We start from the raw sequence: 27035 nt of genomic DNA on the forward strand, positions 1-27035 counted from the left end.
CAGAATGTGCCGAGTCAAACAGAGCTGCTTCTGTGTGTGTGTGTGTGCGCGTGTGTGTGTGTGTGTGTGTGTATGTGTGTGTGTGTGTGTGACAGCTGCATTTTTATTAAACCCTTGACTAAGCGTGCTCAGGTCAGACCGTCCCATTTGTTTGGTCTTTGGTCTTTAGTCCTCATTCTGTGGTTTGCGGCGGGTCTCTCTCTCTTTCTCTCTGTGTCTCTTTCTCACTTCTCTCTTCCACTCTCTCTCTCTGCATCACGCTGTTTTTGTCGTTTAACAGCACTGAGTGTATATCAGACCTCCAGAGAAACCCAATGCAGCGGCACGCTTACATCAGCGCCACACGCCACGATGCAGTACAGGTACGAACACGCTCATTTCTGTGATGCCGTGTGCTTCAGAGTAGCTGATTTTAGTTTTAGCATCACCCTCCTGTAGATTATGAAACCTTATTATCACTATAATGAGCTCATTAAGACTTGACTCCACCCACTCTTTGGCATTTACTCAATTGATTGTGCAGATTATACGCATTTTGAGCTATAAAACTATTAAAGTCTCCCTGAAATCAAAATGTAACTTTATTCCTTTTAGTATATATAAACTGGTATGGTCCAAAATGCTGACAAAATATGCATACATAAGATATAAGCATTTAAAACAGTTTACCACGCGCACTAAAAAGATTTTTTGTGATGTCATCCTATACTGCAGCTTCTCCTCAAATTCCATGTCCAATCAAATGGGACAGTTCCCATCGATAGCTCTGTTCTGACTTTCTGTTTCAATTAAAATGAGATCACCACATCAAATGATGCTGTGCATTCCAAGGCATTTCAGCAGGTCTTTACATTTGTGACAAATATTTGAATAATGTCGTGTCATTAATTAAATAGAGGACATTTCCTTATAAGGAGATTTTCTTATGTTCTTGGAGAGGTGATATTTAAAGTTCATTACATCACAACATGCTCATTTTTTCTCTCTTTAAGCCTCTGTATCACTTTGTCTATTTGCTTGTCTCTGTCACTCTGTGTCTGTTTGTCTCTCTGTGTCTCTCTGCATGTCGCTGTCACTCTGTGTCTCTCTGCATGTCTCTGCGTCTCTCTGTCTCTTTGTCACTCTCTGTCTCTCTGCATCTCTCTGTCAATCTGTTTCTCTCTGCATCTCTCTGTGTCTCTCTGCATCTCTTTGCATCTCTCTGCGCCCCTATGTTTCTCTCTGCATCTCTCTGTGTCTCTCTGCATCTCTCTGTGTCTCTCTATCTGCATCTCTCTGTCACTCTCTGTTATCTGCATCTCTCTGCAACCTCTGTGTCTCTCTGCATCTCAATTCAATTCAAACAACTTTATTGGCATGACAAAGTGTCTCTCTGCATCTCTCTGCATCTCTCTGTGTCTCTCTGCATCTCTTTGCATCTTTCTGCGCCCCTATGTTTCTCTCTGCATCTCTCTGTGTCTCTTTGCATCTCTCTGTGTCTCTCTATCTGCATCTCTCTGTCACTCTCTGTTCTCTGCATCTCTCTGCAACCTCTGTGTCTCTCTGCATCTCAATTCAATTCAAACAACTTTATTGGCATGACAAAGTGTCTCTCTGCATCTCTCTGCACCCCTAAGTTTCTCTCTGCATCTCAATTCAATTCAATTCATCATCAATTCAATTCATTCAATTCAATTCTGCATCTCTGTGTCTATCTGCATATCTTCGCGCCGCTTTGTTTCTCTCTGCATCTCTCTGCGCCCCTGTGTTTCTCTCTGTGTCTCTCTGCATCTCTGCATCTCTGTGTCTCTCTGTGTCTCTCTGCATCTCTTTGCGCCCCTTTGTTTCTCTTTGCATCTCTCTGCGCCCCTGTGTTTCTCTCTGCATCTCTCTTCTCCCCTGTGTTTCTCTCTGCATCTCTCTTCTCCCCTGTGTTTCTCTCTGCATCTCTCTTCTCCCCTGTGTTTCTCTCACATCTCTCTGTGTCTCTCTGCATCTCTGTGTCTCACTGTGTCTCTCTGCATCTCTTTGCGCCCCTTTGTTTCTCTCTGCATCTCTCTGCTCCCCTATGTTTCTCTGGCATCTCTCTGTGTCTCTCTGCATCTCTCTGCATCTCTTTGCGCCCTATGTGTCTCTCTGCATCTCTCTGTGTCTCTCTGCATCTCTCTGTGTCTCTCTGCATCTCTCTGTGTCTCTCTGTATCTCTCTGTGTCTCTCAGCATCTCTCTGTGTCTCTCTGCATCTCTCTGCATCTCTCTGCCTCTCTCTGCGTCTCTCTGCGTCTCTCTGCATCTCTCTGCATCTCTCTGATCCCCTGTGTTTCTCTCGGCATCTCTCTGCGTCTCTCTGTGTCTCTCTGCATCTCTCTGCACCCCTATGTTTATCTCTGCATCTCTCTGTGTCTCTCTGCATCTCTCTGTGTCTCTCTGCGTCTCTCTGCATCTCTCTGTGTCTCTCTGTGTCTCTCTGCATCTCTCTGCCTCTCTCTGCCTCTCTCTGCCTCTCTCTGCATCTCTCTGTGTCTCTCTGCATCTCTCTGCCTCTCTCTGCATCTCTCTGCGTCTCTCTGCATCTCTCTGCATCTCTCTGATCCCCTGTGTTTCTCTCTGCACCTCTCTGCATCTCTCTGTGTCTCTCTGTGTCTCTCTGCATCTCTCTGCTCCCCTGTGTGTCTCTCTGCATCTCTCTGCACCCCTATGTTTATCTCTGCATCTCTCTGTGTCTCTCTGCATCTCTCTGTGTCTCTCTGCGTCTCTCTGCATCTCTCTGTGTCTCTCTGTGTCTCTCTGCATCTCTCTGTGTCTCTCTGTGTCTCTCTGCATCTCTCTGTGTCTCTCTGCATCTCTCTGCCTCTCTCTGCATCTCTCTGCGTCTCTCTGCATCTCTCTGCATCTCTCTGATCCCCTGTGTTTCTCTCTGCACCTCTCTGCATCTCTCTGTGTCTCTCTGTGTCTCTCTGCATCTCTCTGCTCCCCTGTGTGTCTCTCTGCATCTCTCTGCACCCCTATGTTTCTCTCTGCATCTCTCTGTGTCTCTCTGCATCTCTCTGTGTCTCTCTGTGTCTCTCTGCATCTCTCTGTGTCTCTCTGTGTCTCTCTGCATCTCTCTGTGTCTCTCTGCATCTCTCTGCCTCTCTCTGCATCTCTCTGTGTCTCTCTGCATCTCTCTGCACCCCTATGTTTCTCTCTGCATCTCTCTGCTCCCCTGTGTGTCTCTCTGCATCTCTCTGCACCCCTATGTGTCTCTCTGCATCTCTCTGTGTCTCTCTGCATCTCTCTGTGTCTCTATGCATCTCTCTGTGTCTCTCTGCATCTCTTTGCGCCCCTTTTTCTTTCTGTCTTTCAGTTTTTTGTGTGTGTGTCTGTGTTTCTATGCTTTTCTCTATTGCCACTCTGTGGCCCTGTGTCTCTTTGCATCTTTCTGTTTCTTTTTGCATCTTTCTGTGAATTTTTGCATGTTTGTGTCTCTCTGTTTTTCTCTTAAACAGTTTTGTATACACATCTCATTGTCTTATTCAGCCATAATCTGAAAGTGTGTATTGATGTGCACAGAGACGCACAGACAGGAAAAGGTGACTCTCAGTGGTGATCAATACACTGATAAGATCTTTTTGTGTCAGTCAGTGTATTGATCGGAAATGATTCACAGTGACTGTGAAAGCCCACATAAGCACATACTGAACAGCACATGCCGATAGATTCCATTATATTATGATTTGATCTGATGATGGATTACTGACCCACACTTGTTACTAAGACAAGATGGGAAGATAGGGTTAAATCCTGTACAAGTATGTGTGTGGATTTCTCTTTTTGTAAAATCTCTGAGAGTGTGAAAAACTTCTGTATGCTACTGAAAGAGAGAGAGAGATGAGATAAAGAAATACAGTGAAAGAACAGATGGTGTATGAAAGCATTTTAGCATCATCACCTCCTGCTCTCCTTCATCTGTTTCTCATGCATTTGTGACTTTCATATCTTCTGTTATTTCAGGCATATCTCTATATCTACGGTGTAATTGCATGTTATTCTGTTGGTGTTGATAGATTGCTGCAGTGAGTTTTCGCTCTGTCGCTTCTATAGCGCTGGAGATCAGATACTGCTGTCTGAACACATGCATGCGTGTATGCATCTGTCTGTCTGATTCATGTGATACTCGCTGATGCAGGCAGATCATTTAAACATCTTATCAGTAGGCCGCCTTTTGCATTTGTAATCTAGATCAACAATATTAAAATGATGGATATTTTTTATATTACAAAAATACTTGTAGAGTAAACGCTGTGTATACTGCAGGTGGTTCATCACGACGCTCACATTATAATCAACTTTCACTGTGAGTCCTCTAGTGTGTCTTAGATGAATGACTAATAACAAATCAGTGCTTGGTTTGTGCAAAAAATGCAATTAAATGAGAAGCACATTTGTGTATTATACAGTAATATCATCTTATAAAGAGTTTGTCTTACCTCAGTGGCAGTTTATTCAACGCAAGCATCTTGAATGTAAAGTTAAGATTGTGCTTACGTCAGTACACGGACCAGCAGATGATCTTTCGCTCGCTGTAATATTGATGTTGGGTTATTTCATAAAGCACATGTTTGGTTATTGAGCAGATGGTTGTCGATCCGATGTGACATTTTCTTGGCATTAAACCGTCTTATTACATGATTCATCCCTTCTGGGATTCGAACCCACAGCCCTGTGATGTCTAATTTAATATGTGTGTGTGTGTGTGGTTCATCCGGTTATGTTTTGTTTGTACATTATAAAATCAAATGGGCTTGAAGAAATATAGCTAATGTTGATCAGAGAGCTTAAAATAATCTAACACGCTCAGTAAATGTGATTGTGTGGCATCAGCAGTTAAACTCTGGTCATTTATATCCATCAGTCTGTCTCATCTCTGTCTGTCTCATCTCTTTCTCACCTCTGTCTGTCTGTCTCTCTGTCTCATCTCTGTCTTTCTGTCTCTCTGTCTCTGTTGTTTAATGGATGGTAAATTAAACCCTTATGCAGTTTTACTGTGCCATTATCTTTTCTGTTTCCTCGCTCTCATTTTCACACAGCGTTTCTTTTGTAAGTCTTTGTGTCCACATTGAATTCCTGCATATAATTTTGCACCCATCATTTTTGTTTCATTCAGCTCAGTTTATTGTATTCAAATCAATGAAAACATTTTTACCAGAAGAAATAAAACAACATTTCTTTAGCATTCCCCATATTAAACAGGAAATCACATTAAAATTATTTGTTTATTGTTCCATATTTATAGTTAAAATGAATTACAAAATTTAAAAAAAACGTAAACATTACTTAATTTATTATAACATCTTAAAATTGACACTTTTTAGGTGCAAGCAAAAATGTGCCGTTTTTGGGTGTGTCCTTTAAAATGCAAATGAGCTGATAATGCAAACACTGATCACCATAATGGTGATCATTATGGTGATCAGTAAATATATTAAAACTCAATTGTGCTGTCAATTATTTTCTCTCGCTCTGCACTAAATGGCAGTGCTGTGGTTGGATAGTGCAGATTAAGGGGCGGTATTATTAAAATAAGATCCCCTTCTGACATCACAAGGGGAGAGAAATTTCAAAGAGCTATTTTTTACATGCGTGCAGAGAATGGTTTACCAAGACTAAGTTACTAGGTTGATCTTTTTCACATTTTCTAGCACTGGGGACCCAATTATTGCACTTATACATGAAAAAAGTCTGATTTAATATTAGGGCTGCAAAACGATTAATCGTGAGTAATCTTTTGCAGAATAAAGTTTTTGATTGCATGATATATGTGTACTGTGTATTATAATTATGTATATATAAATACACACACATGCATTTGGAGAATTGTGACACCCCTAGTATATAATATAAATTATAAAACCTTTATGTCTTTTTAGGTATTTTATGTGACATGATCATGGCAGCTTTTATTGTTGTCGTGTTTTTGTGTAGAGAGTCATGTCTTCTGTGTTTGTGTGGCTTGTTCTCGCCTGTTTTACGCCTTGACCCCGCCCCCTTGTTAATTTTTCATTATTAGTTTATTCTCACACCTGTCTACCCTTGTTTCCTAGTTTAATTTTCCTCTATTTAAATCTCTCATGTTTGCCCCCTCGAGGGTGTTTTTGTAATTAATAAAGGTCTTTTTGATTACGAGCTGTCTGCAATTGGGTTCTGTCCTCCCTTATACATGACAGTGTATTTATATACAGAATTATTATACACATACATGATGTAAACAAAAACTTTTATTCTGCAAACGATAAGTCACAATTAATCGTTTTGCAGCCCCAATTATATATTTGAGATTTGATGTATTTTGCTTTTATAATAATATAATGAGGCCCAAGCCTCTTTGAGATGAAAGAGCAGCATTTGAAATGTCATTAATAGAGAGAGCGCGACTGGACGGAGCTCTTAATCAAGCATCTATTCATATACAGAAAGAAAAAAAACCTGAAGTATGATGACCTTTAATAAACTCGCTGGAACACATCGCTGGAACACAAAAATAACTTTAGATTCTTTCCGATTACTGGAGAAATAAAGTGTGCTGTGATTTATTCAATGAATGATGAAGTAAAGTGCAGCAGAGTCTCTGAATGTTAAAGCAGCTGCAGTCTGGCACGTACAATACTTTCATATCAACACAAAAGCACATAAAACTAAACACAGAACAATAATCCAACAGCAACAGCAGGTTCTCTCACAGGAAGAGTTAAACAAGCAGCCCAGATCCTTCCTGCTCGTGTGTTTGAATGTGTGTGCGTGTGTATGTGTGCGCTTAGGGTTAGGTTAGGGTTAGGTAAGGGTTAGCTCTCTATTAATTGAGAGATTTCTGAAACGTGTCTCGTTTAATTTATGCAAAATTCTTCTGCCTTTCAAATGTGTTTTTGGCAGAAGTCACATAGAGGAAAGTGTGTGAATAAGCGGGAGAGCTGAGAGGAGCAGATGAGCTGTGTGTGTGTGTGTGTGTGTGTGTGTGTGATTAGTATTATTAAAAATGAGCACAGCTTCAGGCTAACATTGAGAAGAACGGAGCCAAGCAACGTGAACATCATTACACTTCAGCTTCAATAGAGTCTTATGAACATTACATTTTAAATATTCATAATTGCTTCTCTTTTTAATCATTACCTTGTCATCTTCTTGTACTCCAGCTATCATAGATACAGTTGAGTAGGTAGATACATAGAAAGATACTGCGTACAGTATGTAAGGAATAATTGACGACGGGCCGTTGAATTATTAGAAAAATAATGCACACCCGAAGTGCTGCATTACTTTTTAATAATTCAATGGCCAAGAGTCAATTATTCCACTTATACTACAGTTACTACACCTCAAGACATCGATCACATGATATGTTTAAAGGGATTCTTCTGGTTTTTGTACTTAAATCGCTATTGTGAGTAGGACTATTTCTTTCGTGTCTCATCCAACAGCTCTTTTGCTTGTTCCAAAACGTCATTTTAAAGCTGGCAATGGAGGCTTGAGGCGCTGAGCATTCTAATGCAGTTATTAATGAAGTTATTAGAAAAAGAGCAACAGCAAGAGAGAGAGAGAGGGCGAGAGAGAGAGGGAGAGAGAGAAAGAGAAAGGGCAAGCGAGGGGCAAGCGAGAGAGAGAGAGATTGTGTGAACGAGGCTACCTCTGTTCGTCTCTAAACAGCGTTGTTATTGTCTCGGAAATCGTCTGTCATGTTGTTTTTGTTAGTCCGTATTACAGTTAACTACGTGAAGTAATACGTAACTGTAATGCGGTCAAGAGAGCTGCCTGGAACTAAGTTCGCTGTGTGTTTCCCAGAAAATAATTGCACACCCAGCATGTTCATCGGCTAATCAGATTTAACAGATTCGTAGTATAAATATATTTATTAATATAAACAATATAGATGCTTTATAGACAATTATAGATGCTTTATGCAAATGTATGTTTATAATAAATAAGTCAAAATCTCAATTGAAAGCAAAATCTCAGATGCACAAGTGGATGGAGACGCATCATTTGTTAGGTTAAGCATTTAGGACAGCACACCTCTCAGAAAACCTTCAAATAAAGATCATTTTAAAGATTTCGTGACTGTTTACTGTTTAAGGCTGCGCCTAAATTTATCCAAAAACTGCTAGGCCAGTGGTTCTCAAACTTTTTCCGCATGCGGCCCCCCTTGTGTATGGTGCATTCCTTCGCGGCCCCCCCAGAGATAATTTATGACAAAAAACTGTTCTAAAATTTAACATTTTAATTAAACAAAACATATTAAGTTATGCAAAGTAGTGCTGTTGGTTTTTAGCCTTATTTTTTAGGTTTAATTACATAGAATTCATGATAAATGAATGTATTTTATAAAATGTTATAAAACTGGGGCCACTGTGGCACCATCTCGTGGCCCCCCTGGGGGCCCCGGACCCCAGTTTGAGAACCACTGTGCTAGGCCTATGGTCAGAAATTGGGCATTGCGTTAATCACATGTTAATAAAATTAGTGTTGTTAAAATTAATTTACTTTAAAAGGACAATAAGAAGGATTTACCCCATCTAGTGGTGAAATTGTATTTTGCATTCAAACGAATAGTGCTCTCTAGCGCCTCGCTTTTCCAAATGCGTGTTGCAACTACGTTAGCTGTTACATACTCAATGATCTCCTTGTTCGTTTCAGTTGGTTCACGTGTTCTGAACGAAAACGCATCGTGGAAACGCATTGGTAGGCTAGTGCTTTTTGTCCCTCTCTGCTGTTATAGTTTATCAATACAGCGGAACCTTGGACTGAACCCATTCAATTTAAGTAAAGAGGAGAAATTCTAAGCTTACAAAGAAAAGTCAGATCACTGGCAGAGGTCATTTGACACCAATGAGGACATATTCATGAATAAAGACATTGATTTTGATTAATAAAACAAACCTCTGGTGATTTGTAATAATTGCAGAGTTTGTCTGTGCTCTTTATGCCATGCAAATCGGCCATGTCGGAAAAAAATTCCCCTGCAAATGACCTTCCAAATTTCCCCGAACACTGAGGTCCTATGATAATATTAGTCCCTTGTGAATCGCCGTCTCTGTAATTTAAGCAGGATTTGGTGGTGTTGTATATCATGTTTCAAGGCTTTTGTTACCTGTGTGCACCTTTTTATTTTATTTCTTTTTTCTGTTTCTGCACCTCTCACTCTGCAGCTGAAGAGCGCACACACATACAGAGACGCATCCTTCCGCCTCTTATGGCTTTCCTTGTGAAACTCGAGGGATTTGTTATATATTTCTGATTTTAAACATCTAATCAGTCTCTGCTCTTCCATGTTTGATTATTAATATTAAAAATGTGCAGAACTGTCATTATTTGAGATCTGAGTTAGGCGGAGCTGTCAGCTGCGTCATCTCAGAAACGTTTCTAAATAGAATCCACTGACGCTTGACGCGGCTCATTAGGACAAAAACTCTAATTGACATAGATACCTTTTACTGCATGTCACAGTGTTGTGTTACGCAAAGCCTCAACATCATATCCAGAATATAAGTTAGTACATTTAAAGGAACAGTATGTAAGAATACTCATATCACTGACAACAGTGGTCCGGCCAGGATATTGTCATTTAAAAAGTGGAGTTTCAGCCCTCAACTGATGTTTATGTTGTCATTTTGTGTATTGGCCACCAGTTGTGTGATTGCAGTACCAGTTTTAGCCACAATCCTACATACTGTTCCTTTAAGTAAAATCACAAGCTTTGCTTATCCCGTGTGAACGGGCCACACGAAACTCAGATGTAGGGGGGTCATTTCTAAATCACATGAGGTCCCATATGAATAGTACTTTGATTCCTCATATCTGGCCTTCCTTTAATGAAGACGACTGACCCAGAAACACAAAGACTCATAGTCCGTCTGACCTTTCAACAGCCTTCATACTCTGAGAAAATGATTTAAATTTCATATCTGAGTTATTAAAGTCAGACAGCGTGCTGATGAATCAAGTTAAGTCATGGACTCACACTTAACTGTCGTCATAAAGCCCAAACATCTCAAATCAATGGACCAGCGTGTGAGACAGAAACTGCTGAGATAATAAAGTACAGCCAACAGACTGAATCTGATGAAATCAAAGGGTGAACGTCACAAACTTTGTCACTACTTTACATTACTTTATGTAACTTATTTGATGTTTGCTGGATGAATTATGTGAAGTACAAAGAGGTAAATTGGTTAAAAAAAACATTTTTAACCAATGAAAGTCATGTATTGCAGCTGATTGACAGGGACGGGGCGTGGTCGACGTCGGAATGCATTTTTAAATGCACAAAGAATTTTGCTACATCTTTTAAGCGCTATGTAAATGAAAATGCAATCCTGTGTGTCCTACCTGTAAATGTAAATACATTTAGAGAAGTTACAATTAAATGATAATTTTCCTACAGTTTATGCTTGACCATGTTAAACACAAAATGCATTGCCATTTTACATTGAATAATGCTGCCAATATTCTTCCATAAAACTCTGCGCGCACACACACACACACACACACACACAGACTCACAAAAGGAGATGGAGAGAGTTTATAAGGAAGTAGGTTATTAAAAGAGGATTGATTATTTCATCAGATCTACTACACATTCAATCTGTACTGTACTATACCTCCCTCCCTCCCTCCCTCGCTCTCTCTTGCTCTCTTTCTTACTCTTTTTCTGTCTGTCTGTCTCTCTCTTGCTCTCTCTTTCTCTGTCTGTCTGTCTTTGTTTTGTGTAGTTTATGTGTGTGTGTGTGTGTGTGTTATGTGAGATATGTGCTGTTGGGTGAGTCTATCATGAACAGGCCTTAACACATTTCTCTCCAAAACCAAAGGTATGAAATGAGATGTTATGTAAGGAGTAATTGACCATGGGCTGTTTAATTGAAAAGAATGCACACAAAATGTGGTAATGTGTCATCTTAAAGTCGCCATGGAATGAAAATCTGACTTTTTCCATGTTTAAGTCCTATGATTGGGTCCCCAGTGCTTCTATCAACCTAGAAAATGTAAAAAAAATAATCAACACAGTAACTTAGTTTTGGTAAACCATTCTCTGCAAGCAAGTGAAAAAATAAGTCATTGAAATTTGACTCTCCTTATTATAATAATACCGCTGCTTAATCTGCACTATCCAACCACAACACAGCCATTTAGTGCAGAGAGAAAGAGAGAGAGAGAGAGAAAATAATTCCCAGCACAATTTAGTTTCAATTCCAACAAACCACCATTATGGTGATCAGTGTTTGCATTATCAGCTCATTTGCATTTTAAAGGACACACCCAGAATGCCACAGTTTTGCTCACACCTACAAAATGTTATAATGAATTATCTATGTGGTATTCTTAGCATATGTACTCTGGGAACACCAAAGATTTATTTTACATCTTAAAAAAAAGTCTTGTTACAGGCCCCTTTAAAGTCGCCATGAAACTGAAGTAGTGATTGTCTTATTTTCCCTGTAGTGACGTAAATCCGAGTGAAACCGGCTTCTAAACTGAATAAAGGTAGGGCGGGACTTGAATTGTCCATCGAGTACTGATTAGATCGTTTGGGTCATGTTGCTATTTGCTAATTGTTGCGATCTTTTCCTGGACCCCGCCCACCTCCTGTTTATTGAAAATGTGAAGAGAATGCTTTCTGTGATGGTTTGGGTTAAGGGAAGGGAATAGAATATACAGTTTGTACAGTATAAAATGCATTACGTCTATGGAATTGTGTGTGTGTGCGCGTGTGACTTATGGATCACTGTTTCTGTGGCCCTGTGAGTCTCAGAGGAGACCGATATAAACCATAATTATGAAACACTGGAAACCAGTAGATCAATACTGTGTGTGTGTGTGTGTGTATTAGATGAGATGAGATCATGATAAAATATTAGAAAAATGTCAATGCACATCAGTCTGTTATACACATACTGTAAACCCAGACAAGTTGATTCAACTTAAAAAACACAGGGTAACTCGCTGCCCTAAAATGTCAATACCAAACAGATACCTTTAGTTAAATCTACTTAACACTGCTAAACAGGAATTTTACTAAATGTAAAATGTCTCGTTCCAGCAATATATTCATGTTAGATTAACAAAACATTTCATGTTCTACAAATGGTCAGTTAACAATATGAGAAACTTTGTTATTTTAACATAGTTTTCTAAAACTTGGAATGTTAGAGAACGTCTCTAGGTAAGTATAGAACCTCTGTTCCCTGAGAAGGTAATGAGACGCTGTGTCTCTTTTGCCATACTTCCGGCGTACCTGTACACCTGCTTTGGCATATGCCAGCTAAAGTGGGCGTTCCTGTTCATTCTTATGCTCTCTGGCTTCCGCCTGTGAAGTCACGCACAACCATTGGTCTAATTTAATATACAAACCCAAACGACACCAACGCTGTAGGCATTCCCATATGCCTGATGCAGCGTGGAGTTCCCTCGAAAGGAAACTCTGCAATCTTTGCCTTTCAAAGAGAAGTTAAAATAAATTTTTCATATCCAGAGATTTAAATAAGCTAAAATAAATTTATTCAACTCAAAATGTCTTGTTGAATGAGAGAAATAATACAATTTGTGCATTAAACAAACCAAAAAAATGTCTGGGTTTAGGTTAAGTGTACTTATTTATTTGTGTTAAAACAAAATGAGGGTTAACAGTGCAAACACCTCTGTGAGTACAGTAACTGCTGCTGTAATCTCATAAGGAATTAAACTCCATTAAAACAAACACACACACACACACACACACAAATGCACACACAAACGCACACACCGTTCTATTAATATGTGTCTGTCCGAGTGATAATTAAAAGAAGAAACGAAGTAAGAGGTCTGGTGTATAACAGTTACACACAGCAGTAATTCAATCTGAGACCTCTCACAGGTGTGTGTGTTGTGTTTGTGTGTGTCTGTCTCTGTGTGTGTGTGTGTGTGTGTTGTGTTTGTGTGTGTCTGTCTCTGTGTGTCTGTGTGTGTGTGTGTGTGTGTGTGTAGCTCAATAGTTTTATTCTCAAATGATTAGGGTTGGTGTATGATTTTCTTTGCTGTGAGTGTTTTTTTCCATACGATGAGTTTATTTGATGTGTGTGTAAGTATTCTGTATTCTGTAGTGGTTTATTATCTGCTGTACTGTATGTCATGTGTGGTTTATTATCTGCGGTATGATGGGTTAGTTAGAAGTTAAAGAGTTGTCATGTGTGATTTATCTTGGCTGTAGTTTTGAGGTGATGATCCTACAGTGAAACAGCACAATATAAATCAGGCGTTTGTCTTTTCTCCATCATCTTCTCCGCCCGCTTCCACACAGACCCGCTCGTTTGTGATGTCATCGGTTGTCATGGCGACTTTGATCCGTGTGTTAGTGAAGATTCGGTCATGAACATGTTTAAAATACTTCAAATATTTTTATTATGAATGTCCTTTGGACAAAATAAATCTCAGAATTTTCTGAGAAAGACGGTTCTCTAGAATTGATCTTAAATAAAAAACGAAACCCTTCTGGCAAACTGCAGTGAAACATCAATCTTAAAGATGTTGAGAGATTTCTACTGGAAATAAAGACTTTTCCTCGGCCTCTCTTGTGTTTGGTTAAGTGTTTTTGTCATTAGAGGAGAAATCTATGTGTGTGTTTGTGAAGCGTTCAGGTTTCTTCATACTTTAGTTTTGTCTGTGGACTGAACTGAACTCTCTTGTACTTAAAGAAATATTATTCAAGATGAAACTTTCCAGTTATTGTGTGAATTACTTCTGAAATATAAAGACAGTAGTGGTGTTTGTATTGTTCATGTATTTATCATTATTAAAGCTCTGGATCTGACATTAGTATTAGTAAGAGAGTGAGAGATGTGAATGATCTTCAGAGATTACTGTGTGCTGCTGTTGGTTTATTTAAAGTCAGATTTTCACCTGACAGATGTTTAAGAGATCAAATAAATCTCATGATGATGGACACTACTCACCTGAAGATCAACACTTATCTTTAATAGATAATCTAGTTGTGTTGTGATAAAGTTTGTGGTTTAGTCTTACTGGTTAAAGGTCAGTAACTAGTCCTAATGTAACTCTACTCATCTTACATTAGTAACTATGTAACTAGGTTTGTGTGAGTAATGAAGTCTAAACTGACTGCAGCATCTTCATCTCCAGCAGATCCTCAGGAGCCTTTACTTACCCCATTCAACTACACCTCTTTCTTTCTTTCTTTCTTTCTTTCTTTCTTTCTTTCTTTCTTTCTTTTTTGTTTCATCTGTTCTCTCTTTCATTTGTTCATTCACCCATTCTATTATTTTTAGTTCATTCATTCATTCTTTCGTTATTTGGTTCATTCTTTGTTGTGGTTAATTTATTCTTCCTTGCATTCGTTAATTTTTTCTTTAGCTCATTTGTTCTTTTGTTATTTAATTCTTTCTTTCTTTCTTTCTTTCTTTCTTAGCTCATTTGTTCATTCATTCATTCTTTCTTTCATTGTTTGGTTCGTTCTTTGTTTTTATTTTATTCATTCTTCCTTGCATTCATTTATTCTTTCTTTCTTTTTCTTTCTTTCTTTCTTCTTTTTTAATTTTTTTTTAGCGTATTCGTTCTTTCTTTTGTTGTTTCTTTCTTTCTTTCTTTCTTTCTTTCTTTAATTCATTCATTTACTCTTTCTGTCATTCTTTAGCTCATTTGTTCATTCTTTCTTTCTTTTGTTGTTTTGTACGTTTTTTCTTTCTTCCTTTTATAGCTCATTCTTTTGTTGTTTTAAATCTTAATTTTTTCATTTTTCAATCTTTCATTCTTTCATTTTTTCAATCTTTCATTCTGTCATTCTTTCATTTTTCAATCTTTCATTCTTTCATTTTTCAATCTTTCATTTTTTCAATCTTTCATTCTGTCATTCTTTCATTTTTTTTATGTTTCATTCTTTCATTTTTTCAATCTTTCATTCTTTAATTTTTTCAATCTTTCATTCTTTCATTTTTTCAATCTTTCATTCTTTCATTTTTTCATTTTTTCAGTCTTTCATTCTTCATTCTTTCATTTTTCAATCTTTCATTTTTTCAATCTTTCATTCTGTCATTCTTTCATTTTTTTAATGTTTCATTCTTTCATTTTTTCAATCTTTCATTCTTTAATTTTTTCAATCTTTCATTCTTTCATTTTTTCAATCTTTCATTCTTTCATTCTTTCATTTTTTCATTTTTTCATTTTTTCAATCTTTCATTCTTCATTCTTTCATTCTTTCATTTTTCAAGCTTTCATTTTTTCAAGCTTTCATTCTGTCATTCTTTCATTTTTTTAATGTTTCATTCTTTCATTCTTTCATTTTTTCAATCTTTCATTCTTTAATTTTTTCAATCTTTCATTCTTTCATTTTTTCAATCTTTCATTCTTTCATTTTTTCATTTTTTCAGTCTTTCATTTTTTCATTTTTTCAATCTTTCATTCTTCATTCTTTCATTCTTTCATTTTTCAATCTTTCATTTTTTCAAGCTTTCATTATGTCATTCTTTAATTTTTTCAATCTTTCATTCTTTCAATTTTTCATTTTTTTAATGTTTCAATCTTTCATTCTTTCATTTTTTCAATCTTTCATTCTTTTATTTTTTCATTTTTTCAATCTTTCATTCTTTCAATCTTTCATTCTTCATTCTTTCATTCTTTCAATATTCATTCTTTCAATCTTCATTCTTCATTCTTTCATTTTTCAATCTTTCATTCTTTCATTTTTTCAATCTTTCATTCTTTCATTCTTTCATTTTTTCAATCTTTAAATCTTTCATTCTTCATTCTTTCATTCTTTTATTCTTTTATTCTTTCATTCTTTCATTCTTCATTCTTTCTTTTTTATTCTTTCTTTTTATTCACTCTTTCATTGTTTCATTCTTTCTTTCTTACTTTCTTTCTTTCATTCTTTTATTCATTCTTTCACTGTCTCTTTTATCATATCTTCAGTCTCTGAGTGTTTTCTGAGGACAGAAGTTGATGAAACCCAGTTGTTTGACTGAATTGAATGTTGGTTGATTTACTCAGAGAAGATAATGAAGTGGATGAGTCAACCACAGTGAATCCTTAACAAGTCCTGTCCAATAAAAGACTAGTTTCTGTCTCATGTTTGATGCGACAGGGTGCAGAAGTGATGTAAGCAGGTTGATAATAAAGGTCGTTAACGTCACATTTCTCCGGATGCTGAAAGTCAACGTTTGTCTAATAAACAGCAGCAGTTTTTCTCGCCGCTCTTTCACTTTCTCTCCTCTCATGACTCACTACATCGCCGCTGCTGTCGTCGTGACAACCATCTAAGCACATTGTTACCGTAGAGACGGCAGCGTTGACCCTTCATAAGGGAACTGATGGGTGTGTAAGAATGATGATTTGTGTGTTGTGTAGTTGCACTCAACACTAGTTGTGTTTCTTCTATAACCAACATGTTATTTAAGAACTGTATGACATGACGACCATTTATAATGTCTACATAGTGTGTAAGGTGTAATGAGAGGTAAATATATTTTTGTTGTAAAATGAGTTATGTTAACTCAAGGATCTTATCTGATCCAATAATGCAACTTTATCATTTATCTCTCTCTCCGTGTGTTGTTATTTGGGGAGTACTGTATTAGAATTGGAGGCTGTTTCAGCACAGACACTTATCACTGACCTGTTAAATTCAACACACACACTACACACAGACACAGACTCCCATTATTTTCCATCTGTCGTGTTGGATATGGGAAGCAGTGAAGGAATGTAGATGATGTGAGACGGTGAGCAACATGTTTTAAATTGTAAATGAAGATAAAATCTGTCAAAGGTTTGTGAGTTTGAAGGTTTCACAGGTAAAGTTTCAGATTGGTGTGATTTTCACACAGACAGATGGAATGAGAGAGACAGACAGACATACTGGTGTCATTGTTGTCATGGCGACTCTCTTTTACAGATAAGATATTGTGTTATTTAACTAAAACCTGAGAGTTTTTCTCTTTTATTAAATAAAGTCAATAAGTGCTTTTAAAATGTCTAAAATATGTAGTATAGATCGGTTTTTATGCACACGCGAGGGTCGGCATACAGTGCACGTGACAAAATTTACGCCATCAGAAGAGTGCACGTGTACTGTTGTTTTGTTCGTTCTTTATTTTATTTGTTCATTCATTCTGCTTTTCTTTGTTTCTTTTGTTTATTTGTTGTTTTTTTTCTTTTATTTATTCTTTCTTTTGTTGTTTTGTTCGTCCTTTATTTCATTTAATCATTTATTTTTCTTTTGTTGTTTTGTTTGTTCTTTTTTTCTTAAGTAATTATTTTGTTAATTTTTTTCTGTTTTCTTTCTTTCATTAGCTCATTCAATCTTTCTTTTGTTGTTGTTTTTTTCATTTGCTCATTCATTCTTCTTTCGTACTGTACGCGTACCACCGGATTTTCAAACCCCTTGATTCAACTTAAAAAACACACTCGCTGCCCTTAACATGTCAATTTGTCCTTTATTAAACAAACAAGAAATATACTTAAGACTGCTGAACAGGCATTTTAAATTTTTCATTCACTGAAAAATACTTTTTTATACTGCAATGCATGATGGGAAAAATTTCAAATCCGGAGATTTAAATCAAACATCCCAATCTGTAGAGTAATTTCAGGGAGGTATCCTGAAGACCTCTACCCCCCAAAATAAAACAAATGAGATCAAACAAGATTTGCATAATGTATTAGTAAATGTTTAAATTAACATTAACAAATATATAAAAAAATGCTTTATAAGCGCAGTTCATTATTAGTTCATGTTAACTAATGCAGTAAACTAGTAAACTATTAGTAAACTACTAATGAACCAAATTGTAACCCAATTATTTGTTAACTGTATTCAAATATATAAATCACTTTTAGTATTTACACTGCAAAAAATGATTTTCAAGCAAAAAATTCTTAGGATTTTGGTTTTGTTTTCAGTAAAAATATCAAAAAAATCTTAAATTAAGATGTTTTTTCTTAATGAGTAAAATTACCCAAGAAAATAAGTCTAGTTTTTAGACCAAAAATATCAAATTTAAGTGATTTTGTGCATAAAACAAGCAAAAAAATCTGCCAATGGGGTAAGCAAAAAATATTGAAAATTTTTCTTAAACACTAAATTCAAGAAAAAAATTGCTTACCCCATTGGCAGATCTTTTGCTTGTTTTATGCACAAAATCACTTAAATTTGATATTTTTGGTCTAAAAACTAGACTTATTTTCTTGGGTCATTTTGCTCATCAAGAAAAAACATCTTAATTTAAGAATTTTTTGATATTTTTACTGAAAACAAGACAAAAATACTAATTGTTTATACTGCTTATACTATTTATGAAAACTGTTTTTATTTATATTCCATTGCAACTTTGAACAGGTCTAAGGAGTTTTGTTGTTTTCATGTGGCCACTTAGCCAACCTGAAAAATATTGTCTGTTTCTCAATATGCGTTCTTCAGCGATCTTGCGTCCTTGTGTCCTCGCTCTACGTCATCATTAACGGTCGAAGTTCAATTCCAATTCTCAAGAACACAAATACAGAGGACGCATGAAAATACTCTGATGTGTTCTTGATATCGAGGATGCATCGAGTGCAGACTTGCGCACTGAAATCATTTTACGCCCCAGAAGTCATTGCGGCAAAACAATGACCAACAGGAAGATCGCACACAACTCAATTCTCACAAGTGAGTTCTGTGTTCTCGCGACCTTCTGAGTTTGTTCTTCCAAGGTCGCCTGGCAAGACTGATCTTCACGAGAATGCATTCTTTGCGTTCTTGGAATTGAGAAACAGCCATGCACATGAAATTAAACTTGTTGAACTCACCTCAACATGTCTTTTACAATCATTTTACCCGCCATCAGCAATGCTAAAGTCACTGTTTCAAACTGTACAGTGTGCATGATTGTCATTATTTTAGAGATAAAAGCCCGCCCAAACTGACAAGTGATTGGTTGATTTACCGAAACAGGCCAATCAGAATGCACTCGCAAGGTCTCCCCCTTCTGTTCTGCCGTACACGCGCTACAGGGTTTGCTCACTCGCTTGCTCTAGATTCTGGGAGATTGTAACTTATCTGCAGGCATCAGGGAACCGCTATGAATATGCAGGAGACTCCTGAAACTTTCGGGAGAGTTGGGATCTCTATTTAAATAAGCCAAAATTAATTGATTCAACTCAAACTTTCTTTTTGAATGAGCGAAAACTACTAAAAAACTTGTGTAACAGAGGAATTTTTCATGGTTTAGGTTAAGTATACTTATTTATTTGGGTTAAAACAAAATTAGGATTAACAGCATATGCATAGGTCGCATATGCATCTACAGGAGAATGTAGTGTAGCCTAAAAGATTCATTGCATTTTGTCGCAATGTGCATGCGTCAAACGTGTGTGTTGTCAAATAAACTATACTTTGCAAGGCTGTGCGTTCGACCATTTGCTTATACTGTATGTTAAAAAACAGCCTATACTCCGGTCTTAAGATGTTATCTGAGAGAGCGATTGAGGTCATTTTAAGGTGTGTGTGTGTGATTGAGTCAGCACATTAAAACACAGCACAGTGAGATGTCACGCTTTATCAGATCACCGTGTTTGATAAATAGCTGTTTACTGGACTAAAGTCTGAAAAACAGCTGAGCTCATATGGTCATTTAGTCTACTTCAGGACTATAGTAATTCTCTGAATGTCGTGTATATGATGGGGTCTATAGGGGTTTCAACTGAATAGGTCTGCTGTTATTGGTGAGATGAGTCGGACTCCTCTAGGGGTTAAAGTCTTTGTGTTCTCGCCCCGGGAGTCGCCGCTGCATTAGCTTCATTTCCCTGCGGTCAAACTCGTCACTTGAGAGATTGCCTTCCTATCCGCCTGTCATCTTCTAGTTACCGCGACAACAGACTCCCTGGTGATGGTTACCGGGCTGCTCGTGGTGATTTGCAGCTCTGTCGAGATGCGTTTCTCCGGTCACCACGGGAACAGAGCCGGAGGCTGCAGCACACACGTGTTTGTGTGCGTCTGTGTGTGTGTGTGTTTAAGACCTGTGCTGCATTTACTGCAGATTTTTACCCTGAAGGTGCTGACCAATCACAGCATAAACAGAAGTATCTTTGGCATTGATAATTATTTGCACATTGTTGTAGATTTTAATTGGGCACATTTATTATTTATTATTCAGAATTAATGTTTCTCACCCCCATCATTAGTTCATTTCTTTTGTTTGCTGATAGTTTTATCTTCTCTTGTCTCGTGTCCATATTTGTCTCTCTTGTAAGTCATGATATTTATCGGTTCAGGTCTATAAAATCTCTCATATGTTCCATCTGGAGTGGAAAGTTGTAAACTCGAAGCTTGACATTTATTTGCACTTAAAATCACATCGTGAATCATTTATATGGGGAAATAAAAATTGATGCCAGAGAAGTCTGTGGTTTCTGTACCTAAGACAGGTTCCAGTCTCTTGTTAAAAGCTTTCTTCAGCGAGTGTTTGGAGAGATTTGACCTCTCTGGTGGTTTTTCTGGAGTGTTCTTCATACTGAAGCGGTAATCTCACTGCGAGTGAAGACTTGTCAGCACTTATCTGGTGTTAAAACACAATCTCACTGCACATGAATCTCTCTCTTTGACCTTTTGTGTTTGTGTCTGATTGCATAAGACGAATGAAGAAGAGATTTGGGTGTCAGGAGTGAGATGGACACCTCACTTCTTCTTATTAATCTCAGTCGAAGGCTTGTTGTTAACGTTTATGGACGCTAGCAGTATTTCTACACTTTACTGAATTCATTTATGTTATTGTGAGATCATAAAATGTTTATTTTGTGTTGTGTAGAGATAATATCTTATCACAGTCTGGATAAACATCATGTGATTCTTACAGATACTGATGGTGTTTATCATTTAGAGCTGTGACGTCATCATTCATAGACGACATTGATTGGATTGCTACATTTTTTTCTAAAAGAGACCAAAAATATCACAGTGTGAATAAATCCTTATGAATATACTGCAACACATTTTACAGATGCTAATCCGTTTAGGATTAAATAGATCAGAGTAATCCGTAATGATTGACAGGTCTCTACTCTTGTGCGTGGTGTAAAACAGGGGTCTTCAACTACTCTTCTTCGAGGGACAGATTTTTTAAATGTAAATATGATGCGGGCCAAACTTTTACCCCTTTTTTACCTTTTATATATCTTTTACTTTTACTTATAACATATGTTTTTGTTACTTTTTGTAATGGCCATTTAAAAAACATGCATTTTCAAAAAAGATGTGCAGATTTTGTATCCAGTATTTGTCTTTTAATTACTGAAAACTCATATTTTCTTTTTTAATATTTAAAAAATAATTGCAGTTTAACCTTAGAAGAGACAAATGTTAATAGTTCAACTATAAACATTGCATAAAAAAGTGCAAGTGTAAATAATCATCAGATGTATGTTTGTATAGCACTGTCTCTTAAACGTATTTTATTTATAACTGTTTAACTTTCATAAATACATTTCGAGTATTCACAACATATAGTCAGTCTTCTCCTTATGACTAAAATTGCACTTAATCTTTTCTTTTTTAATATTTTAAAGATATATGGGCTAAACCTTTCCATTGTACACTACATTCGGACAAGAAATGTTATGCGTTACTTTGTGCTTACTATGTGTCACATTTATCTTTCACACGTGGAGACATACGCACATTAATCAAACGGCATGAAAGCCGGTGTTTAAATGTAACACAAAATCAGGGTAATAAGCAAAACACTTGCACCGTTTATGAGCTTTCCCCAGTAAAAGAAAATCATTTTACGCCTTTACATGACCCCACACCGTATCAGTTTATAAACCCTCATATTATGTTTGGGGTCAAATTGAAAATTATACTAATTGTATTTTAAAATCTTTAAACCTACTTTTTGACTTTTCCTTTATACATTTTGACTTAAAGTTACTTTTACTCAGTTTGGATAAAAGTGTCTGCCAAGTATATAAATGTACATACTTCACACAGTGTTCATATAAAACTGATCTAATGAGGGTTTTTTACTATCAAAGGCGCGGTGCATGATCTCTGAAAGCCAATGTTGATATTTGAAATCATCTAAACAAACACACCCCTACACCAATAGAATCTTGACCTTCTTTTGATAGACACGCCCCACACATGCGCAACGACTTTGGTTAGTAGACACGCCCCTTAATGCTGATTGGCTACAAGTGTGTTTTCGTAGTCCACATGACTCCCTTTTACAAAGTGTTTCTCAGATATCGTGCACTCAGCCTTTAATATGTAAAAAACTGGTAAAAGTGTTCTTAAATAAAATAAATGTTATATATAATTTTCATTACTATTTTTTTTTTACTAAATATACACTTAATTTATGTGCTACAAAAGATACGTTTTCATATAAATTAATCTATTAAATAAACAATTTATGTATATATAAAAAACATTTTATTTTAAATTTGAAGTTATATAGCATATATTAAACTTTTTGACCCCAAACATTAAAAGTGTTGCTAAAATCTGAACTTAAACTAAGGGTTAAGCATAATTGGCATAAGACGTGTGTGCATGTAAACTAGTGTTGTATTTCTCGAAACCGGTCTCGGTCTCAAGACCACTTTTTAAAGGTCTTGGTCTCATCTTGGAATTGACCACATTTTTACTCGGTCTCGGAAAAAGAGGACTTGGAATATTATTTCAAGACCGGTCAAGACCACAACTGATGACACACTGCAAAAAAAAAATGATTTTCAAGAAAAAAAATCTTAGTATTTTTGTCTTGTTTTCAGTAAAAATATCTAAAAATTCTTAAATTAAGATGATTTGTCTTGATGAACAAAATGACCCAAGAAAATAAGTTTAGGTTTTAGAGCAAAAATATAAAATTTAAGTGATTTTGTGCATAAAACGAGCAAAAAAATCTGCCAGTGGGGTAAGCTAATTTTTCTTGAATTTTTCTTGAATTTAGGGGCGGTTTCCCGGACAGGGATTAGACTAGTCCTAGACTTAAACAGTTTTAAGAGCTCTCCAAACTGAAAACAACTTGCACTTACATATCTTAAAATACATCAGTGCCCTTTGTTTTACCTCAAAATGCACACAGGTAATGTTTTTAGTAAGGCATGTTTGTTAAAACTAATTATATTTCCTAATTAAACTAAGGCCTAGTTCTGGATTAAGCTAATCCTGGTCCGGGAAACCGCCCCTTAGTGTTTAAGAAAAAGGTTCAAGATTTGTTTGCTTAACCCACTGGCAGATTATTTATTTTTGGTCTACAAAATAGACTTATTTTCTTGGGTAGTTTTGCTCATCAAGAAAAAGCATCTTAATTTAAGAATTTTTAGATATTTTTTTACTGAAAACAAGACAAAAATACTAAGAACATTTTTTCTTGAAAATCATTTTTTGCAGTGCACATCACAAATTAATTTTTATCATTAATTTTATGCAGTTTATTCAGGTTTGGCATATGACGTTGGCATTGTTTAAGCATTGTTTAAGTTTCTCCAAATGTCATTTTTTTTTATTTTATTACTGAAAACACCTGCATTGTGTTAAGTGGAAGGCAAGCCATGGAAAGACAGATCAGAATAAAAAGTTGATGTCAGCTCTTTAGTGTTTGTTCACTTTTATTTGCTTATAGACAAAGATAAATTCCCACATATCTGCAATGCCTTTGATTATTTTATCAACTTCTCTGATGGCACACACACGCACGCACGCACGCACAAACACGCACGCACGCACGCGTGCGCACACACACAGACAAGAAGTGCCTAATCATTTGCATATTCCACATTTTATCATAAGTGTTTTAATGCAGTGACTTGCACTGGTCTTGTTCTTGACTTGGTCTCGGTTTAGGTGGTCTAGACTACAACACTATTGTAAACACACTCAGTTGAACTGAAGCGGCTGCTGTCCACCTCTTTTATTTTTGTTTTATTTTGCGAGCGTTTGAAAGTTGCGTGAGCTTATTTCATCAATTGCTCTGAAAAATCAGTGAAAGTTCTTATATATACAAATACAAAACAAGGTGCAGTATGTTTACACTGCAAAAAATGAACATCTTACTTTGTATATTGGTCTTGTTTTCCAGTAAATAACTAAGAATTGTTAAATTAAATAAGTGGCTTAAGATTTAAAGTCTTGTTTACTGAACTAAATGGTGAAAATCAAGAGGTTTATACTTAAAAGAAGTAAAAATGTCTGCCAGTGGGGTAAGAAAAATAAACTTAAATTGAAACGGAATTAACTTAATTTTTTCTTACCGCATTGGCAGATATTTTCCCTTCTTTTAAGTATAAACCTCTTAATTTTCATCATTTATTTCAAAAGCCACTTTGCTTATCAAGTAAACGTATCCCAATTTAAGAATTTTCAGATATTTATACTAGAAAACAAGACAAAAACACAAAGTAAGACATTCATTTGCAGTGTACTAACAGCACAAGCAGTGGATTAAAATACCAGGTGTAAACGTATGGAGCTAGAAGAGTCTCAATAAAGATAAATGCACACACTACATTCACATATGCACACACAGGATTCATAAATACACACGCAGGATACACAAATGCACACAAAATTCACAAATGCACACACAAAATTTAAGAAGCACAGAAGATTCACAAATGCACACAAAATTCAGAAATGCACACAAAATTCATAAATACACAACCAATTCAGAAATGCAAACAACATTTACAAATGCACTCAAAATTCACAAATGCACAGGACAAGATTCAGAAATGTATTTCTGATGCACACACAAATATATCTTGATTTACAAACTGTTTTTGGTCTGTGAACCTTACTGCATTTGAATTTTGAGACTCCCCTGACTTGGCTCGACACACAAATGCCTTTTTTTAAACAGGGAATGATCTGCAACAAATTAGATATCTCCCTTGTTTTAGCCAATCACAAGAACGCACCCCACGTGGGGGATTGTTTACTTATAAGCCAATCACATGACCTTTAAGCTGGTTTGCCAACCGCCAATAAAACCGAAGAAGAAGAAGTTTACACAGCGTGATATGCACGTGATGCGGGCGCGAGCTAACGTTAGTGCGGTGGAGTTCTGTCTGTCAGTTGGTTGGTTGAGACCTCAACATGGCTTCTGGCAACCACAGGGGAGCGGTTTGTAGAACTTAAAGTGTTTAGCTAGTTATCTCCTTGTTATAATCGCCAAAAGCCTCAATTACAACTATCCATTTGTGCTTATTTTTGTGCGTTTCGGACGTATGTTTGGACACCAAATACAGATAATCGTGATTACAATATCAATGTGAATAATCTGCAATTATTCTCAACCAACCAACTGACAGGCAGAACTTCACCGCGCTAACGTTAGCTCGCGCTCGCGCCCGCACCACGTGCATATCACGCTGTGTAAACTACTTCTTTATCGTTTTTATTGGCGGTTGGCAAACCAGCTTAAAGGTCATGTGATTGGCTTATAAGTAAACAATCCCCCACGTGGGATGCGTTCTTGTGATTGGCTAAAACAAGGGACATATCTAATTGGTTGCAGATCATTCCCTGTTTAAAAAAAAGGCATTTGTGTGTCGAGCCAAGTCAGGGGAGTCTCAAAATTCACACACAAATGCAGTAAAGTTCACAGACCAAAAACAGTTTGTAAATCAAGATATATTTGTGTGTGCATCAGAAATACATTTCTGAATCTTGTCCTGTGCATTTGTGAATCTTGAGTGCATTTGTAAATGTTGTTTGCTTTTCTGAATTGGTTGTGTATTTATAAATTTTGTGTGCATTTCTGAATTTTGTGTGCATTTGTGAATCTTCTGTGCTTCTTAAATTTTGTGTGTGCATTTGTGAATTTTGTGTGCATTTGTGTATCCTGCGTGTGTATTTATGAATCCTGTGTGTGCATATGTGAATGTAGTGTGTGCATTTATCTTTATTGAGACTCTTCTAGCTCCATATAAACGTGAATGTGTCTCACTTGTGATCGTATTGAACACAACGGATGTTAATATCAGATGAACGGCCTCACAGACAGACAGTATGAGGAGCAGACGCTCAATGCAGGTGTCAAATGAATGCAGCAGATTTTTGCTGTGGTTGTGTTTAATGCGATGTTTGTGTAATGCTGCAGTAAATCTGATGATGGCATTGATTTCACAAACATCATCTTCAACACAAACTGAGGTCTCATCACATCACAAATAATCACAGAAATTATCCATTTAATAACCATGATTGACCTGCACACATTAAATCATGAGGATTGTGTGTTTGTGTGTGTGTGTTAAGCTCTCAGTAGTGTTAGTGTGTAGTGTATCTCAGTGTGTGCTGAATGAACTGAATCCACCTCACAGTGTGATTTAAATGGAAATGTTGCTCGATAGGCAAACGCTGGATGCACAAAGTGTGTGTTGAGCAGTAAAACTCAAATGAGGCGTTTTTAACTCACTGCTCTGAGCAAATGTGTGTGTGTGTGTGTGTGTGTGTGTGTGTGTGTGTGTGTGTGTGTGTGTGTGTGTGTGTGTGTTTGTGTGTATCAGCAAACGTAGATTTATGTAGCGTGACTCTCCAGCACAGACCAGCAGATCTCCCGTGACTCTTTCAGCTTCTAGAAATGGAGATTCGGGAGGTCGTGGCAGAAGTTTGTTCCTCTGTCAGAAGTTTTTCTCATTCCTCCCACCAGCAAAATGAGGATGTAACATTCCTGCTGTCTTCCTCCGTCATCGCAATCGTTCCGTATCCGTGGCAACCCCGCCTCTCCATCTCGGTTTTCTGTCGCCACGGCGCACATAATCAGAAGATGTTAAGAGAAGATGAAGAGAAATCTTTTGGTTTTGTGCAGGACTCTTTGATAAGCGATGATAAGCGCAGTAGTGAATCTGTGGTTGATGTGAATGCGTGCGCTCGTGTTCAACAGGCTGAATGAATCTCTGATCTTTATTTCTGCGTGAGATCATCACCTGCGGTTTCAAACCATGATAAGTCCCACACAAGTTCTTCAGATGTGCTTCAGTACAACATAAATAATGTATCCTATATAATTATCCTGCTTGATGTAAAATACTCCCCATGGTGTTAATGTGATACATTTG

General features: G+C 36.8%; 1 protein-coding gene across 4 annotated transcripts in view; it reads left to right on the plus strand.

Moving 5' to 3' along the window:
* pde2a (phosphodiesterase 2A) overlaps positions 1 to 27035 on the plus strand; it is a 140883-nt gene that overhangs the window by 30999 nt on the left and 82849 nt on the right. The window contains exon 3 of one of the 4 annotated variants that reach the window (XM_065280313.1): positions 281 to 362. The exons of the other annotated variants lie outside the window; for them this stretch is intronic. Within the exon in view, the coding sequence (XP_065136385.1) occupies positions 315 to 362 (48 nt within the window). The 5' untranslated portion in view covers positions 281 to 314. The remainder of the gene's footprint in view (positions 1 to 280; positions 363 to 27035) is intronic. 4 annotated transcript variants of the gene reach the window in all.

The sequence above is a fragment of the Paramisgurnus dabryanus genome, chromosome 8 (genome assembly GCF_030506205.2).
Source record: "Paramisgurnus dabryanus chromosome 8, PD_genome_1.1, whole genome shotgun sequence".
Lineage (NCBI taxonomy): Eukaryota > Metazoa > Chordata > Actinopteri > Cypriniformes > Cobitidae > Paramisgurnus > Paramisgurnus dabryanus.